Here is a 20,130-nt window from a genome sequence, read left to right on the forward strand (position 1 = left end):
CATCACCCCCCAACCCTGCAGTTCTGGGTTTGTGTGTCTACTTCCTTTATTCAGATGTGCCCTTCTTGAAGAAAGGGCCTGTATTTTAACAAAATTAATAATACAAGTGTGGTATTCAATTATTTCAATTGTCAAGTCTTTAAAATCTCTGTAGTTTCTGTCTACCCAGTTCCTATAAGATCAAAGCAAGAGACAGACATGGTGGTATTCAACCGAGTATATGAAGTTTTATTTGTTAACATCTAAGACAGCCCAGGAGGCCTTTCAGTCCCTCCAGAAACAGACAGAGCCATCTGGAGGCTGAAGACCAAGACGTCAAGTGACTCTTCCAAGGTCACCCCATTCATCAGCAGTGGCATCGAGATAGGACCTGCTCTCCCTACAGGACTCTGAAAGTCACCATGTCCTGCAGTACTCCCAGGGACAGCAGCAGAAGGGGCCCAAAATGCTGAGAGATAATCCAATTCCCAGCAGCAGACTCAGAAAAAGTGGTCACAGTGTCTCTTGTAGATGAATGGCATTCAGACCTCTGGGAACATCAGGTCAGTCTTTCCTTTCCCTCCTCACTAGGCCAACTCGGGGTCATGCCCACTCCTGGAGCTCAGCAGGGCTTCCCATCAGGGAGGAAGGCAGGAGCAAGTCTGTCTTGGCCTCAGAGATGGAGAAGCCTGCCACTGGTGAGCATTTGGGTTGGATCAGAGATTTTAAAGGCTCATTCCCTTTTAATTCACCTACTTTATTTTAATGTTAACTCAGTTAAGCTTTTTCTCAGAAGACATAAGGAAGGAAAGATATCATAAATCCAGATACAGCAGAGAGCACATTAAAAATGCAGTTCTATTATCTTAAAACTAGAGATGTAATTAGAGCAGTCATGTAGTATGAAGAGAAATTACCAGAAAAAATATTTTAAAGGCCTGGGTGAAAAGAGAAAAAGGTCTATATCATTTAATCTCTAATACATAAAGCAAGAAGGAGAAAAATACGCCTTCAGCTCTTTCAAATACTTCCCCAATGCCCCCTAAATTATCATTTTCACTCAGCTTTTCTGTTTTACATGCATAATTTACCACAGTGCACAGCAGCTTCATTTCTTCCTTTCTTCACCTAAGAAGCATATATCTTGGGAAGATGTGGAATCTATCCCTAGAGTCACCCAATCAATCTGTGTCATTGGGGATACCTAATATTTGAAAAGAACATTTCCTCCTGCTATACTTACTGTTAACTCTAAAATTTCATCCAAACACAACACAACAAAACACTGTATCAAGTTACTGCAACATCATATTCATTCACCAAGCTTAGAGTGAGTGCCTACAACTTGCTGGGTACACCATCCTCACCTTCATTCCCATCCTCAGGGCTGGACATACAGACTAGTAACAAGTTCTCTTCCCTCCAAGAGCTGAAAGTTGGTGCCAGGGCTAGGAAGAAAAGGAGAGATGGCACCACAGTTGCTTAGGGTTGGAACAGAGGACACATTAGAGACCTGGAGGTGGACGGGAGAACAAACCACATGTTGTCCTAGAATACAAGAAGACCTCTGAGGGAGGGATGCTTGAGGCAAGTTAGGGAGGGTGAGTAGGGGTTATTGAATCAAAGGAGGAGGTGTTACAACCAGAGGGAACAGCATGGAATATGCAGCAGTGTGATCAGCAGACCAGGTCATCAGGTCTAACACAGGACTGGCAAACTATGACCTGCAAGCCAAATCCAACTGCTTCTTGTTTTTGTAAACAAAGTTTTATTAGAACACGGCCATGTCCATCATTTAGTATTGTCTATGGCTGCTTTCACAGGACAACAGCAGAGTCAGGTAGTTGCAACAGAGACCTTGTGACCTACAGAGCCCCAAATATTTACTATCTAGCCCTTTAAAGAAAAAGTATGCTGATACCTTGGTCTACAGGATTTAGTATTGAATCCATAAAATAATATGCTCATAAATAAACATAATTTAACCTGTAGATATATTACTGAACTCTAAAAATCTAAAGCCCCATTCTAGAAGTGTGCTGCAGACACATTAAAATTTTGGATCTTAAATAAGTTTGGGGAATGCCAGGGTAAAATTAAGCAGGTTTCTTTTTAAGGATTTCTAAGAGCCCTTAAATGTGCAAATGCTTGGGGGAAAAAATTAAAGTAGAATTTCTCAAAATTCTTTGCTCCAAAACTTTTTGTGAAGAACTCCTCTTCGCCAGAAAAAAGAAAAAAAAACATTCAATTCTGACATAAGTATTTCTTTTTGTACCTTAAAGAGCTTATGTGTCAGGGCAAAGCAGAGCTTGGAAACTTCTGTAAACCATTTAGAAGAACTGCAATCTGAAAAGTACAACAATCACAACTTAAGATATTGAAACACATTTTTCCATTACTTCACCTTCTAACCAATGGGTTCATTACTGTCCTGTTAACAGAGGAATTTCAACATTTATGAACAGAACCTACAGGAAACATACACAAATCCCTCCCACTTCTAAGACACAGGCCCTTTGACTCAGGTCCTTGGGGTAGTCACAATGCCAAGTGAATCCTCCCATGAGGGCTTCCCTACCTAACCTAAGTCCCTGGTCACTGAGAAGTCATTACCCTTGCTACTACTAGAAATGGCTGGGGCTCTCACCTCAGAATGTTTCTGACAGAGATAAACACTGCAACATTTCACTGTTCGCTCCAGAAAACTCCAGAATTTCAGTTCCAAAGGAAAATGCCCTCCATTTCACCCACATTCACTGCTCGAATCAAAGAAAAAAACAAAGACATGCGAACCAAGAAGAGATGAGAATTCAGAAGCTCATGTCCCCAAATGAATTCAATGACATCAAGTATGATAATAACCCACATAAACCATTAAGTGCTTCCCTATGGGATGGCCCATTTCACATGTCAACCAGCCATGAAGGCAACGGAAACATGGGGTAGGGGCTGCACTAAGGCCTATGTGTGCTCTGGAGTCGGGGGAGACAAATGTCCTTTTCTCCTATAGCCACTGCTAAGCACAGCCTGGGTTCAAACCCAGACTCCAGGACTCTAAGCTCATGATCTTGTGCAAGTGACCCAAGCTCTCTAAGACTTCATTTCTATGCCTCTAAAATTGGTGATGGCGGAAAAGGGGAGGGTTTAAGGCCTTAGCACAGAGCTAAGTGAACAAATATAGGAAGTGGCTACTATTCGCTCAATTATATAAACATTGCCTACCTGTAGTCTGGGGCTGCAGCAATGACCAGAGGTAGCGCACACCCTGAAGTGTTTGTTTGTCAAGTGTGCACCAAATGTTCAGACAGAACCTCTAGGGCTCCAGCTTCCCCCAATCAACCTGAATCTCTGATCACTCTGTTTTCCCAGATCTGTAAGAGCACTTATTTCCTGCACTCAAAGAGATAGAAAACAACATGACAATTACCCTGCCTTCAAGCTTGACCTGGGACAGCTGTGTCTCATTGAAAAAGACCATCACAAATGCATAGGAATGCATGCCCTAGGAGAAAAAGCAGGTGATTCCTGCTTTTTGATTCCACAGTCAAGGCAATTCCACTTTCCTTCAAATGAAAGGAAGTAAGGCTCTTTTTTTTTTTTTTTTTTTTTTTGAGACAGAGTTTTGCTTTTGTTGCCAAGGCTGCAGTGCAATAGCACGATCTCAGCTCACCGCAACCTCCGCCCCTACCAGGTTCAAGTGATTCTCCTGCCTCAGCCTCCCATGTTGCCGGAATTACAGGGGCGCACCATCGTGCCTGGCTAATTTTTGCATAATTAGTAGAGACAGGGTTTCACCATGATGGCCAGACTGGTCTCAAACTACTGACCTCAGGTGATCCGTCCGCCTTGGCCTCCCAAAGTGCTGGGATTACAGGTTTGAGCCACCTCACCTGGCCTGGCTCTTCTTAAACTCAGGCAAATGTGAACCTAGAAATTGAGAGAACACAATACACAGATTTTTTTTCAAATCTATGGACTTCCTGAAAGTAAAAGTTTTAGAGAGGAATAAGACACATTGGCAGAAAGCACCCAAGTATATGGACCAGGGTTCAGATCTAACCCTGACACCAATCAGCTATGTGACACTAAACAGGTCACCTCTTCTTCACAGGCCCCGGTTTCCTGTCAGCCTGCAAGGGGGCAGAACACCACAAACCCACAGCCGCCTACCACTCCAAATGCTAAAACCCTATCAACCAGAAATAGGTGCAAACTGCTGTGGAATTTCCAAGTCTCTCTGCATTTCTTTCAATATATTTTCTGAATAGCACATATTTTTATATGTTTTCTTTATGCCCTGATTCTCCCAAACTCAATTCTACTTTCTTACACACTGGTAATTGTGATAGTTTTTATTCCAATTTTGTTGGGGTCAGATAAATTACATTTCACAGCATGAAAAATATTTTGGGGGGAAACGAGGTCAGCTTCAGAGAAGACAAATACAGCAAAGCTTTGTCTCTATTTCCCACAAGAATATGTAGATTGTATCTTTTACATGAGGATGAGCTGTGATTTAAAGAAACGTTGTCATAATGTGCTGCGAAATAAACTCAGAAATAGGCTTTCCACCCAAAGCCTGATAGATTAGTTCCTCTGCTTGTTAACTGAATTTGTGCATCGGCTTCTATTCATGGCTCTGATTGTTATTTTCAAATTGTCACTTGAGCTATACGGCGCTTCCAGGATTTATTTTCCAGCCTGTGGCATGATAAGCAGTTTCTGCCATCCCAGTGGAAATCCACAGCAAGGAAGTAATTGCCCAGGGCCCACTTTCCCAACCACCAACCACAGCAAGTGTGGAGCACTCAGCCACAGCAAAGTAAAACCCAACCAAATTAACTGGTAGAGTTATCTTACATTGCCACTCTAAATACAATAACGTAGTAACATTTGTTTCAGACTACAGTTTCCATCCACAGAAGAAATATTAGATGTGAAAATAAAGCCATTTGTTGGATTTTTCAAAGGAATGGAAATGAAAGTTCTATAAACTTAGAATCAACATCCTCTTCCCGTCTGCCCAAAAAGAAGGAATGCATTTATTTATGCCAGTGATGAGTGGACTCCTAGCATCTGATTTTATTTATTACAGTATCACACTGCAGAAAGCCATTTGTTACCTCTTCTTTATGCTTACAATAAAGGGTGACGGCATTTATCAAAAAACTCATTATCAAGTGAGACAAAAAGCTAAAATTGGATTTCCAAAATAAAAATACCAATCAAGCAAAATCTCCTTTAAAGCAAAAAGATTTTTCCATTCTGACGGGATTACAGAATGCTGATGAGTTCTCTGTAAGTACTGGACAAGGTTGTACTGCTAAGTGGCTTACCCAAAACACTATCATTTTTCACGAGTCCAAGCATAGAAAACACAAGCATTTGCATTAAAATTACTTTATAACTTCAGCTCTGGGGCAATCTAAACCTAACTTTGATAAATATTGTTGCCTGTAAATACATTTCCAGAAGGGTATATTTATCGACATCTCAAGCCCACGAGATTATTAAAGATATCAAAATCAGCTTCCAAATTTAGGCATTTGCTTCAAACCATTATGAACACAATTTTTAAAACAGCTCATGTGTTCTGACAGCTTATTATGTGTCAGGCCCTCCCAGGACACCCATGGTTTCCTTTCTCCCCTACAATCATGCCATGAGGGGGTCCTATCACAAGAAAACTGGACCAAAACAGGGAATCAACTCCAAAGCCTTTATCAACAAGTGACCCATGACTTCTTCAATAAGAAGCATGTGCAGCCTGGGCCAGCTCACAAGAATTGTTTAAAAAGTAAGTGGGTGTTGAACAATGAGAACACATGGACACAGGGAGATGAACATCATACACCAGGGCCTGTCAGCGGGTGGGGCGTTAGGGGAGGGATAGCATTAGGAGAAATACCTAATGTAGGTGACAGAGTGGTGGATGCAGCAAACCCTCATGGCACATGTATGCCTATGCAACAAACCTGCACATTCTGCACATGTACCCCAGAACTTAAAGTATAATAAAATGAATAAATTTTTAAAAGCAAATGAAATAATTTATGTGAAAGCACCTCAAAAAAATTTTGAAGTATAGGTGATGGGCTCAAATCCTTATTCTGCCCCTGTCAGCTGTGAAAATGAAGCAAGTCACATAACTCTTTTTCTTTTCTCAGAGCTCTTAGGAAAAAAAAATCTTTAAATTGTCTAATGGGGATCTACACTAGGACAGATTTTAATAGGCACATACATTTTAAACCCAAGAATATCTTTGGAATTAATTGAAAATAATTAGTAATGCCTCCTTATGTTATGCCTACCTATAACTATTGCCTGAATGCAGGATATTGCTAACTTTTCTACACATCTAATTTGTAAGTAGCCAATGTTCTTAATGAGAGGTTAATCACTGAATGGTACAATTCATCCTTGGGGAAGTTTATTTACTCACATTTGTTGTTACTGCTAAATATGAGCATCTTGATTAATAGCAGCAACATAATTGGTGTCCAATATCTATTCATCACCATAGCTCAATTTCTTTATAAAGTACCTCCTTATATAATAAATAAGACCTTCATGTTCTACCTGACAGCTTGATTAATGACCCTGCAACTAAACCCTTTTTCATAGTAAGTGAAGGGTGAATACTCTTAGTGTCAGCTGTTTCCACTCAGGTTAGAACCATCCACCAGTCACAGAGAAGAGGGAAGAGTCCCGTTATCTATGCGGGGGAGCAGGAACCCTAAGAAGCCTTTGTTATTCATCATGACGAGGGCAATGAGATGGTCTACCAGCTCAGAATATCTACTGAAAGTTAGCATCTATCAGGTAGCCTCCTTCTGCAAATGTTTATTGAGCACCTGCTGGATACAGAGAGGAAGACATAGCCCTTACCCACAAGAGCTGCCCAGGGCGGAAGATTGAGCAGACAAGTACAGGCTTAGTGCATGCAAGATGCCCAACTCTAGGGTCACTGACCAAGTACATCCCAGGACATCAGCAGGAGGCAGCGAGGCCTGTTAGGGCAGGAGACGGGTATGGTCCTTAAAAGACTCAGAAGAAGAAGCAACATATGACCTGGGCCTCCAAGGAAGACAAGACAGAAACTACATATATAGCTACTAACAATGATTGGGGCTGGGGGCACTGGCTGGCAGCTGGGAGAACTGACTAATTCCAGCTCTGTGGCCTGGGCCTCCTTGGACTAAGGGCAGTTCAGGTAGGACTTTAACTTCAGCAGGAGGTTCATGTATCTTAGTGACATTGGGTATGGGTTTTGGGGTTCACAGAGTCTGGCCGACATCAATCATGAGCCTCAGATTCCCGTCTGTGAAACACAGATGGTAACACTCATTCACTCAGTCAACAGATCTTTTTTGTGTGCCCACTCTAGGTCTGTCTCCTTGGGCTGTCGTGAGGACTGAGCAAGGTCATACACCTGGCATCACACATGGCACAAAACAAGTGCACAGCAGATGGGCCTGAGTGTGGTCCCCACCTGGTCAGCTCAGAGTCTCATGTACTTCATTCACTTCCTGGCACTGTTAGGCAAGGGTTTCAGAAATGTAGAGTCACTACATCAAGCTGAGGTCATTCATCATGTTACGCTCACATTTCTGGAAGATTTTACTTTTCTTCCCAAATAAGGTTTAACAAAAAAGGCAAAGGACAAAAGAAACCCAAAAAAAGAACATTAGCTGAGACATACAATGCAAAAATTAAAAAAAAGAAGAAGAAGAAGAAGAAAAGAAACCTTTGCAGAAACTAATGCTGAGAAATTCCAAGGCATGGATACTGACAGCGCTGGTCATAAAGGGGTTCAACCCACAGACTCTGCTGAAGAATTCTGGGAGGTGTCTTAGTCAGTTCTTACTGCCGTAACAAAATACCATAGACTAGGTGGCTTAAAAACAGACATGCATTTCTCCATTCTGGAGGCTCAGAGTCCAAGATCAAGCTTCTGGTCAATTCTGTTCCTGGTGAGGGCTCACTTCCGGGTTTGCAGACAGCCACCTTCTCACTGTGTCCTCACAGATCTCCCTTCTTATAAGGGCACTCATCCCACCATGAAGGCCCCACCTTCCTGACCTAATTAACTCCCAAAGGCCTCATCTCCAATTACCATCACACTGAGGATTAGGCTTCAACATAAGAATACAAATTTGGTTTCAACATATAAATATGAATTAAGCTTCAATATATTAATTTTGAGGGAACATAAGCATTCAGTTCATAGCAGAGGATCCCAGGAAAATTCCTCCAATATGTGTTTTCTCCACCATTGGGCAGGAGGCATGACAGCATAGATGGGTGCCTTAGAACATCTCAGCCAAAAACACCTACAGACCCAAGAATCTAGCTGGGTCATGGGAGAAAGGTTCCCCAAGAGTAGCAACAGAGTTTCTGTGGAAGGAGCTTCTTCTGGGAGAGCCAGAAGAAAGCAAGGCTGCCCAAAGGCCCAGCCTTCCAAATCTTCCAGCATGTCAGTAATCCACAGGCAACTTCTGAGGTACTGACAGACGATGCAAGCAGTCACATTCCTACTTTGAGTCAAACACCTTAATCTTCAGTGACGTCATGACCGTTTCTCTTTCCCTTCTTTCCTCTTTCAAAATCAAAAAGGTGCTGGGCCTCTGATGAGGGTCACGGGACCTTCTCAGGAGTGTACAGCCTCTCAAGGTAGAGCTTCAAGCCACTGCTAACCCCTCCCCTCCCAAAAAGGTTGACAGTGTAGGAAGAGGCGGTGCTGGGTACCGTCAGCCACCAACTCAAATCAATATAGATGCTAAATTTAAAGAAACATGTTTGCTATGCAAATGCAGCTTCAAGGCTGTCACCTACAGTGCCTTCCAAACAGAGGCTTTCCAGAGATCTGGAAACCAACCCCTCACTAGGCAGCCTCACCTGTCTGTGTCCCAGACTCTGCCCCTCTGTAGCCCAGAACCAAATGCCCTGGATCCAAAGGCACAAAGTCCCACTCACCCATCCCATTTCATCCTTATTTATTTTAAAACTGTTTTCTTCAAAGGACATCAGTTTTTATTTTGACACATTATTTCTGTTAATGGTATCAATTAGTCGGCATATGACCAACTGTTCTGTTAAAGATGCAGACTGGCTGGATTTAAGTAAAAGCATAAAGCCAACTTCATAATTTCCAGGCAAACAACCAAGACAGCCTTCAGAAACAGCAAAGCACAGTTCAGTTGGTGATGCTGCCACTCAACCTCGCCTTTTTCTTCATGTGTCTGCTTACCAAAGCAGACAGAAAATCTGAAGGTTCCTGCCAGTGTGGGGACTCAGGGAGGCTGACTCCCTAAGTAGGAAAAAGCTGGCTTCTCTCTTCCTGTCCACCTTGGGAGACCAGAGTTACCAAAACTGCTAGGCAATCAATACCTGATTGCCTCAACTGCCTTGGAGACAACTCCAGAAAGGAGGCCAGGGTAGGTGTCCAGGAAGGCTGAAGCTGTATCTGATGCCAAGCCTAAAAGACAAAAGAAGGGTGGAGAACAGCAGAGCTTCTCGTCTTAGGGCAAAGGGCATTTGCTGAGTGTTAACCCCAGAGCTTTCAGCAAGTCTTAGCATCACTGAGGGTTCATGACCAAACTGACCACACAGTAACCTCCAGAGAAGGATCTGGACAGCTCTCCTCTGCAGGGCAGCTCTCCAGCTCACTACTTTATGGACTCCTTTTTACCTTGTCTTCTGCTAGTTTTGCTTCCATCTCTATGGAAACTGGAGTGGGGATCAGAAGCCAGCCTTGAAAATGATCATCAGAAACCATCTCCTAATTCTATTTCCATGGAAACAGATGACAGATCCGTGGAAATAAGGTAATATTTTTGAATAAGGTAATCCTTTTTTAAAAAAAAAAAATCCTTACCTCATTTTCTACTGATTTCACAGAGCTGGCATTGGAGAATGTACATTGCTCATAAACTACAAAAGCAGCAACATTCACTTGAGGTTAAAGATAAATATAGGGGACAAAGATGTAGGAATCCAACCACACAGAAACCAGTGAAATTAAGAAAATGTCGCCTCAGCAGCAGTCAGAAGAGCGTGAAGTAGAGCACTCCGCAGCCATCACACAGCATTTGTCTCAGGCCCTTGATCAACTTTTGAAATAGCATCATCCCCATATATGATGGTTTTCACCAAAGAAGTAAAGACGTTTCCTAAAAATGAAACCCATAAGGAAGCTTTATAACAGCAGGATCAAGTGTGAGGGCAGGATAATTCACCAAAGCCAATAGTCTTCCAAAGTAAACTACTCCATTAAAAAAAAGCACGAGGAGTTGGCTTTTTGAGGGATAAAACCCCTCCTGGACGGGAAGCAACCTAGTCCTGAAATGTGACTGTTCCACCTACCATTTCTGTTACTAGGAGGGAAACAGAGGAAACTGAACATGTCCTGCCAAATTCTTCTTGTAAAATAATGTTGGTCCAAGACTGAAAATAAAGAGCCACAGATTAAAAAACCTGAATTTGAAGGCTGAAATCGTAACGAGTCACAGCATTTTAGGTCAAAAATAGCCTGGGCTCGTGAGAACTGGCATAGTTAGATAGATGGTATTTATGCTTAAGGAGATGGGAGAGGTGGAATTTGTAGGACGGGACTCACGCTGTGGAGCAGATACAATGGATTTACCCACCTTTTCTTTGGCATTATGTTAACAGCTACCATTTATGGAGGACTCACTCTTCGGAAAGCATAAGCTCAACATTTCACACATATTTGATACAACTGCCTCCCAGTAAACTACTATCATCCCCAAGTTGCAGAGAAGGAGCCTCAGGCTCTGGGTCACCCAGCCAGGATGTCTGATGCTACATTGGAAACCCAGGCCCTTCTAACTTTTGACTCCAGCTCCCTAATCTCACACTGGGGCTGCCTGAAATCATCACCACCAACACCTCCAGAGCATTCCCCCAACCCCAATCAAAAGAGAAAGTAACACTTCCTGGGGGCAGGTTAGGCAAAATCCATGGACTGGTAAAAGCCAAGGTTTACATAAAAACCAACAAGGGAAGGCTTTAAACCACCTGGCAATGAATAAATATAGGGTAGTTTTTAAACTGGATATAAATATGTCAAAAGAAAATGTTTTTGTATTGATAACAGTGAGGTGACAAAGGTATCAAAAAGCTACACAAGTTACTGACCCCACAGTACACAGATTCATATGGGAAACAGATTGTAAGGCTGAACCAGAACAAATCAGGTGTGCATACCCTTTGTTTCCAGCATCAGCTTCAGTAGGAGCATACATGAATTAAAACATTATAAAATGTACAAATTGGCCACCATCATTATCCCTTCAAAAGAAATCAGAAAATAAGGTAATAGCAAGGAATTGCTGCCACACAAAAAGAAAAGTTTCGAGGACGTGAAAAGAAATTCATCGAAGGCAGAATGAGTTCGGGCATTCATGGCTGTGGTCCAGGAGAACTGTTCCTTCCTCAAACACATAAAAGGGAAATTTGAAACTAAGCAAACCATTTGGAAAAACAGAATCCTGGAGCAAGCAAAGAAGAAAAGCCAATAATCTGGTTGGATGTACGCACTGAGGACAAATGAACTCCACAGCCAGTAACACAATAAAACATGAAAATGTGTGTTGGGGCTCAGAAACTGACACCCCAAAATACAGTGCTTTGTGCATGCTGAACTGAAAAGGAGCTCCAGAGTTAGGCAATGCATAGTATTCTCTGAAGTTCCTTGTTGGCCTAAAGTCTGGATATACTGAAGGAGAAAACAATTCCCTCCGGTCCCTTCCCTGAGCTTTCATTAACTGAACCCATATCTCAGGAAGGAAGACTAAAGTCTGCCAACACACCTGGACAGACTTTTACATCAAACAACTGTCCACTCTGTGGCCCAAAAGACTTTGTCCCAGACACTGTATGCTCTTCAAGTCCATTGACTTCTCCCTAGTAATCATTTACTGCACCACAACAAAATTCCTCTTCTCCCCCTCCAACGACCTGTTTTGCCAAGACCCTATTCTTTCTGTAACCCCAAGATATCAGCTTCTGCACCCCACTGGGGACTGGGTCTTCATTCTAAGGGCTCCTGTATGACATAAAACAATGATTAAATCAATGTGTATGCTCTTTCTCCAATTAACCTGCCTCTTGAGAATTGATTTCTCAGCAAACCTTCAGAGGGTCACAGGAAACTTCTTCTGTGGCCCCTACGAGTCCATTTGCTAACGCCAACTGTGAACACTTACACAATGAGGCCCCCTTTCACTTCAAAAGCATTTTAAAAGCATTGAAAACCCAGCTACAATGTGTGTGACACAGTCTGTCCTACGGTGGCACTTGAAAATGGCAAGGAAACCTTAAGTCATTGAATTGTCTGGACTCTCAAAGAAGAGTTTCAGTGTCCTGGGAAGTCAGGGCATAGGTACAAATCCAACTGTACAGATGGGGTTGGGATTCCTCACTTCAGTGCCCCCATCCCAAGACACAGCAGAAGCTCAACCAAAAGGGCCTATAGCAGCAAATAAGGCAGAAGCCAAGAAGGGAAACAGTATCTCGAAAACCAATGCCTCCTCCAACACCGCCACTATCAAATGTCCATCTCCTCTTTTCAGAAAAACCTGAGATTTTTCTTCAAAATCAAGTTCATCATTCCATTTTTGTAACAACCCCCAAACCAAGAAATCACCTCATCCAAAATTGAGAAAGGTGGCAAGAAGATCCCAAATTTGCCATCAAATCGTTCAAACCTGTCTCCTCTCCCCAGCAAAGGCATCTTCTCTTTTTGCCTGTCTTCGGGTAGGACTGAAGGGGGATTCTGCATGGGTGGTTGGCTTTTAACACAAATTTGTGAAAATTTAAGTCTCAACAGTTGTGCAGCACTTGGCACATCCTATAGCAGGGGTCAGCAAACTACGGCCAACTTCCTCCATTTGGCCATAGTTTCCCACAATTGCCTGTTTTTGTACGTGAAGTTTTACTGGAACACAGGCATGCCCCTGCCTTTATGTATTGTCTCTGGCTGCTTTCATGCTACAAAGATGTAGAGTTGCAAAGCCTAAACGATTCATTATCTATTTCTTTACAGGAAAAGTTTACTGATACCTAACCTAGAGCAAAGACCAGATCCAGTGAACTAGCGTCAAATGCATCTGGACAGTTTGTTAAGCAATCAAATTCCAAAAGCATCCACCAGGTATTCTGACTCAGTGAGTCCAGGGAGAGGCCCAGGAATCTGAATTTTAACAAGCTCACAGGGTTTACAAACCATGTTGACACTCTATAAGCTTAGAAGAGAACTTTAAAATTTTAAATTAGCCAATTACCGTTATATTAAAGGATGACTTTCTTTCGTAAAATAAGACTCAAAGCCTGTGCTTCCTCAGCTCTTTCTAAATTACAATTTTCTGGGGCTAGAAAGTGCAAAAGTTAAACAACAACTGTTCAATCTTTTAGATGTACCTGTGCTTTGCAAAGATTAATCATCTCCACTAAAGTTTGCTCAGCCATGCTCTCTAATTATTAGCAAGGTGCTACTCTCAGATGGAGAGACTGTTTCCGTTTCCATAACAACTTGCTTCAGCCTTTGGTGCAAAAAATGCACTTGCAGAAAGAGTGAGCAACCAGCCTGGCTCTGTGTGTGTCAGAAAAATACAGCCTTATGGTAACTCATAACCCTTCACAGCACATTAGCAACCTTCTGAAAACCTTTTAAAATTACATTATTATTAGATTCTCTTGTGATGGGCTATTTTAATACCAATTGTTGCCCAAATCATGGATAAGGCTAATAATATAAGGTAATAATGGGCACTTTAGGATAGAGAATGATGAAATTTTTCCCCAAAGGACAAAAAGGGGAGGACCCAAAGATGTTTGCAGGATGTGAAGCACAAAAAATGTTCCAAGATGAAATAAGTTAGAGAAATTCTGGTTAAACACATTAAACAGTTTTCTCCACTCTGAGGCTTCACAGAATTTTTATACTGCTGATGTACTTCTTGCCTCTTCCAAGGTGGAGGAATGGGCTTCATTTCAGGTCACAGAGTTGTTAGTTTTGCAAAAAGCCATAAATGTCCCCATCCCTTAGTGTGAACTGATCACAGTTCTTTTAGTGCCCAGGACTTTCAGTATTAAAAGTGAGAAAGTTCTGGGCAAACCAGGATAGCTGGTCACCCTACCCTGCCCTCAGCACTCCCCAAGAGGCCCTTCTTGAAACACATGACATATTTTGGAGTTGGCTGAGTGTTGGTCTTCCTGGGTAGAGGGCAGGAAAAAAACTTGATTTCTCTTTGTCATCCCAAAACCTACTAAAAAGTTCAACATAGAAAATATGATCAATAGATGTGCCTTGAATAAATGAATCAATGAAATAGAAAGCAAAGAGTTATTGTAAACAACGTCCACCCTGCCTTCTAGTCATTCAGTACTAGTAGGTTGAATCACATGAAATGGCCAGTTTTGTTAAGTCAAAAATGGCCAAATATCAAGAATTTTATGTTTCGATCTAATTCATATACTTTTATTCTAGAATTAAGGTTTTACTGTATAAAACATGTTATATAGAATTAGTAGCCACCTTCTCCATGTACTCAGCGTTAGGTTCTAGGCCTCCACTTGCCCAGCTGGGTTTACATCATCCCCACCTGTATGTAGTGGGCTACTCAGGAAGCGAGACCATCCTTTAATGTACAACAAAAGGAGAGGGAATCTTTACATTTAGAGAGACTTTACATTTCCAGAGGGGGAAAAAACCCACAATACTGTCACGTCCAAGCAGCTTGCAGCAGTGCTGTGTGTCGCAACCTGGGCTTGCCAAAGACTACATGTCAAAGGCTCAACCGCAAACAAGTGCACAGGCCTAACATAAATAACACGTTTTCTGCCAAATCAAATGAACACCTTTCAATGTGGATTTACATTGGCAGCCCGGGGAGAGTAAACAGCATGGTTGGGTTTGGAAGGGGAGAGTGGAAGGGTGGATACCTGAGGAAGGCACTGGCAGGGCAGACCTGCAGGGCAAACATTGCAAAGGACCACTCAGCTGTGCCAAGGAGTGCTGGAAAAGAAAATGTTTGACAGCTCCGTGGTAAGGCTATCTGTGGAAATGAGGGAGAGCTTTCCCTTCGGCCATTGAGAGAAGACAGCCAGAGGTCAGAAGGAGAGGAAGTAGAGAGTGAGAACTTCGTAGGCTCCAGCTGAGGACAGAATGACATTCAGAGACAGGAATGAATGTTGGAGAAGCAGACAGACAGAAAGGACAGAAGAGAGGAAAATGGCCAGAAGGAGCAGGCAGACAGACGCAGGAACAGAGACAGGGACCAAGCAGTTCGGCCTCAAATAATCCAAAGTTCAATGGGAAGATATCCCATGGAAGTGGCATGCCATTTTAGCAACAGACTACAGTCCTTGAGGAGCAGACCTTGGGCTACTAAACATTCTGAACTGAAGAGCCAGAACGCTGCTCCTCACAATGTGGCTGGTAGCTTGAACAGTTTAAGCCTTTAAGCTTTTTGTAAGTCCCGCCTTACCTAATCATGTGCGCTTCTAAGTGTCAAGAGACATCTGAGTTGTTTTAATTAATCATCATTTTAGATAATTCTTTTCAATAGTGTTGCAGATTAAACACTTCATATCCGGAATCTGGGTGTTTGTAAACAACCTGCCCTTCCTCAGCAACAATTATTTACTTACGGCAGCATGTCCTTTGATGGCTCTGAACACACTCCAGAGTGAATTGTGCCACCACCAGGCATCAGCCCTGCCACCCAAGAAAACTACAACCACAAAGACTGCAGGACCCGTAAGTATTCGGTGTAAGAATCATCAAAGCTCTTCTTTGGGTTCCTCTCACAGTAACCCATGAAGATCACTTTGGCACAGCAAAGTTACTGATGCCTCACGGCAGAGCCTCAGAAAGCAGCTTCCCTGGTCATCTAGCTACTCCTAAAAAATAGTCATCATCTTTAAAATGTAGACAAAAGGCTCAGGAAACTTCCATAAAAGTACCTAATACAGGGAATCCTCAAAGTTCCAGATGTGTAAGGTCCTTCAGGAACATCTGGTCCACATGTTCTCTCCTCCTCCAGGTGGAGGAGGCTCTCTCCATCAATACATAAGGCCTCAGATGATTCAGTGTAAGGTTCACAAAAATTACTCCATCTGTAATTTTTTTAGTTTAAAACATCTGACAAAGCCTAGAGAATGACTGGAATCTACTTGCATGGCATAATAATAAAATCTACTCATCTTTCCAGCTGAGTTCAGGTTTGATGAAAATTTGGTTTCTTAAACAGAAGAGAACTTTTAAAATATACACTTGCCAGACTTCATATAAAAAGCTTTCACTGAACAAAATTGATTCCAATAGAAGAAAGGTTTACTCACTGATCTGCCCTTGGCTGATACTGCTGAACTGAAAAGATGAAGGAAGGAAGGAATGAAGGAGGGAGGGGGGAGGCAGGCAGGCAGGGAGGAAAGGAGATTTCTTGGCCCTCCTAGGGCAAAAGGATCAACACAGAGGAGGTCCACAGCAGCAATATTTTGGCATTCCAAACCATGTCTCCAAGCAGCCCTAAATCTGGCCATTAAGACTTGTCTGAATGAGGAATATGTTTATCATACACATTGATTGTTAATTATAATTTGACATTTACTCAGTAATTTATTTTATGCTGGGAATCAACAAACTTCTGCTCCTATTGGGTCTGATGTGGAAACCTCTCTTTGAAGGTCAACTGGACCCAAGGGCAAATTGTCCTAGTCTTCTCTGGGTCTCTTGGTAGAGCTGCTTGGGTACCTGCCGATGGACTGGCCTATTGCCAGGCCATCCTTTCCCCTTCCCTTTTTTTTTTTTTTTTTTTTAAATTGTTCTGCTCTGTTCTCGAGGCTTTTTTTTTTTTTGTTGTCTTTTTTGTTTTTTTTCTTTTTGTTTTCCTGTTTTTTTTTTTTTTTTTTGAAACAGAATCTTACTGTGTTGCCCAGGCTAGAGTGCAGTCGCACTATCTCAACTTACCGCAACTTCTGTGCCTCCTGGGCTCAAGCAATTCTCCTGCCTCAGCCTCCTGCCTGTGCCTCCTTATAGGCACTCATCATCACACACGGCTAATTTTTGTATTTTTAGTAGGGACAGCGTTTCACCATGTTGGTCAGGTTGGTCTTGAACTCCTGACCTCAGATGATCCGTCCACCTTGGCCTCCCAAAGTGCTGGGATTACAGGTGTGAGCCACCACACCCGGCCCTTTCCCCCTCACTCTTGACTCGGAAAAATCATTATCATTCAGATCTCGGCTGAAATGTGTCCTCTTCAGAGAGAGGCCTTTCTTTATCTCATAAAGGAAATGGTCCCCTAATCCATCATCACCACCTATGCACACACACACACATACACACACACACACACACACACACGCTCTCACACACACATGCACATACATACATGCACATTTGCACACAGGCACACTATTCTCTATCACTGTTCTCTGTTTTCTTTATTGCATAAGTCACCATTTAATTTTTATTTATTTATTTATTTTCTGTTTTTCCTACCGGACTACAAGCTCCAGGAAGACAAGTATCTGCATACAGTTGAACTGCAGTAATAAATTGTAAAATAAATGCATGAAACAGAATCAAAACGAGAGTCCATGGCCCACTGAGCAAAATGTAACTTGGTTCCTAATCCCTTTCCATGAACCATGAAGCTTTATCTTCAACCTCTGGAGTCCAGAAAAAATGACTATATCCAAAAAAATCCCTTTACGTGAGCTGAGTGGGTCTGTGGGCACGACCTACAGCTCCGTGGTAGGCATGGACCCTACTCAAACAGGCTTTACTGTCTTTGCAGGTTCAAGACCAGACACTGAATCTACTTCAGCCTTGATGCTTATGAAGAAATCTGAAAAGCTGCTTATTTGTTTTGTTCTGTACTTTTTCAATTTTGTGCTTTTAAAACCAATGACCCCTCGAGTCTCTCTTGCCACAACTAACTCACATCTCACAAGCAGAGTCAGGATAAGCCACGTTTCCCTGCCAGTTTTGACGGCATGTTTCATATTCTCAGTGTTCTCAAACATCCATTTCAGTCTCACCGTTTTGGGCACCATGCAACACATACTAAAACTGAGAAAAATAAAACAGCGCAGCAAGGGAATTTCAAGCCAGTGCACAGAAGGTCTTCCACGTAGTACTGTATTGAGAGTTCAGAACGGAACTCGGGATGCAGCACTTACAGGTCAGCTTTCCTGGCACTGAACATTGAAACAGACGAGACCCTGCAAATTGGCTGTGCTGAGCCTTTGGATTCAGTGGAATGCTGGCTGAGACCACCTAAAGAGGCCTTTCATCTCTGCCATTTGCATCAGTCGCGAATTCATTTGCATAAACAAACTTCGGAGAGTCAACAAGCCTGCCCTAATCCTGTGGCCTGGTCCCATGCTCCTAGGCCAGCCACAGTAACAGTGGCAGGAATGCTGGGAAGTCTGCTGACCTTGGCAAACTCTCCAGGAATCTCATTTGGCCTGTAAATAGAATTAATCCAGGCCTCCTACGGTGGCTCCTCAGCACCCATAACCTCATGGGAGGTGAATTCCAAATCTGGGCTCTCCATTTAACACTGCAAACAACCCGCACCCCACAATCACCCTAACTTATTCAACATCACTGCTGGGCTGTTCACTTATCTTCACATTTTAAAAGATAAGCACTCCAATCAGGTAGAAAATTCAAAGGATATTTTTGCAGAAATGACCAAACACAACCTACTGGCCATTATACAAATGTAAAATCATGTTAGCCCAAGTGAATGGATGTTATAAACTCATTCATTCCATAAGCATTTCTGGAGAACCTAGTGTCCCAGGTTCTGTGCAGAGGCTCCCACTGACCTCATTTCCACCAGTCACTTTACTCCTCCTCTTCTCAAGATCCCTTCCTTCAATCACAAGAAGTCAAACAGAACAGCCCTGTGCTGGCTCTACTGAAGGGCTCACTAACAAGTCAAATATAGGAAAGGAGAGAAAGGAAGAAAAATGTAGACCAAGACAGGGCAGAAAGGAGTGAAGGAAAGTGCTTAGTGCAAAAATGAGAAGACAGTGGACTGAAGAAGAGGAACCTATGGGGGAAAAAATGGCAAGGAAGGGACTGTCATTTACAGAGAAGAAAAGCAAAAGCAAAGAATAATCTGTAAACACTGCACTCACCCTTGAATTAGACAAGATAAGAATCTAAAGGGAGTCCTTTAAGGTCTTCTGCTCCAGTGCTCCCTTCAGACTGCCTTGTCCCAAGACTTAAGGCTTCCTGTAACAGTCATAACCAGATGGACTTCCAGTCCACTTCTGCTGCAGCCTCTCTAGTGACAGGGATCTCACTTTTCCACCAGGCAGCTCTGTCCATCTTAACTACATTGGGTATCCATTCCTCTGCACCCCAAGTAATAAAGTAGTAAACAAGATGACCTCTAGACCACAACCCCTCCTCCCACACTCTCTGATTCTAAAAGTTGGCTTTGCACTAAATCAAAGACCCAAAAATCCACATGTGGTCCCCCCTGACCTCACCAAGATCCCTTGGGAGCCAGTCAAGTTGAACACGTTATCTCCCAAGCCTGAGCTTAGCCGCTACAAATCCCCAGACTCTGCAGTGTATGGCAATGACAAACAGTAGAGAGGTATAAGGAAGCCACTGGAAGATGCTATGTCTCGGCGAGAAGAAAGCAGAAGGCTGGGGAGGCATTAATCAGAGTTGGAGGGTATCAGGTCCAAGCAGTGCCTTTGCAGGGCTAGCAAAATCATCCATTTTTCTATTGAACACGGCTTGACTGAGTACAATTTACTGCGGATCAACTATATACCCGGTTTGGGAATATCTGAACACCCCAGGAGAGCTTATGACCTAGTGGGGAACACAGTTGTCTCAATAACTCGACAGAATAACTCAATAACTCAATCAGAATGCAAGATGGAGAGAATTAAGTGCAAGCAGAGGAACCAGCAGGAGAACTTGTGTGCATAGAAATTCTTATTCCACAAAGGAAGTAAGATGCTTCCCCCGAGGCTGGGCGTGGTGGCTCAAGCCTGTAATCCCAGCACTTTGGGAGGCCAAGGCGGGTGGATCACGAGGTCAAGAGATCGAGACCATCCTGGTCAACATGGTGAAACCCCGTCTCTACT

General features: G+C 42.8%; 1 protein-coding gene across 1 annotated transcript in view; it reads right to left on the reverse strand.

Moving 5' to 3' along the window:
• Window positions 1-202: 202 nt before the first annotated feature.
• The window catches only part of LOC108309378 (voltage-dependent calcium channel subunit alpha-2/delta-3-like), a 66,953-nt gene continuing 47,025 nt past the window's right edge, over window positions 203-20,130 (reverse strand). Inside the window, exon 3 of the mRNA XM_017535703.2 lies at window positions 203-1,427. Coding sequence (XP_017391192.1) covers window positions 1,380-1,427 — 48 coding nt within the window. The 3' untranslated portion in view covers window positions 203-1,379. The remainder of the gene's footprint in view (window positions 1,428-20,130) is intronic.

The sequence above is a fragment of the Cebus imitator genome, unplaced genomic scaffold (assembly GCF_001604975.1).
Source record: "Cebus imitator isolate Cc_AM_T3 unplaced genomic scaffold, Cebus_imitator-1.0 Scaffold0, whole genome shotgun sequence".
NCBI lineage: Eukaryota > Metazoa > Chordata > Mammalia > Primates > Cebidae > Cebus > Cebus imitator.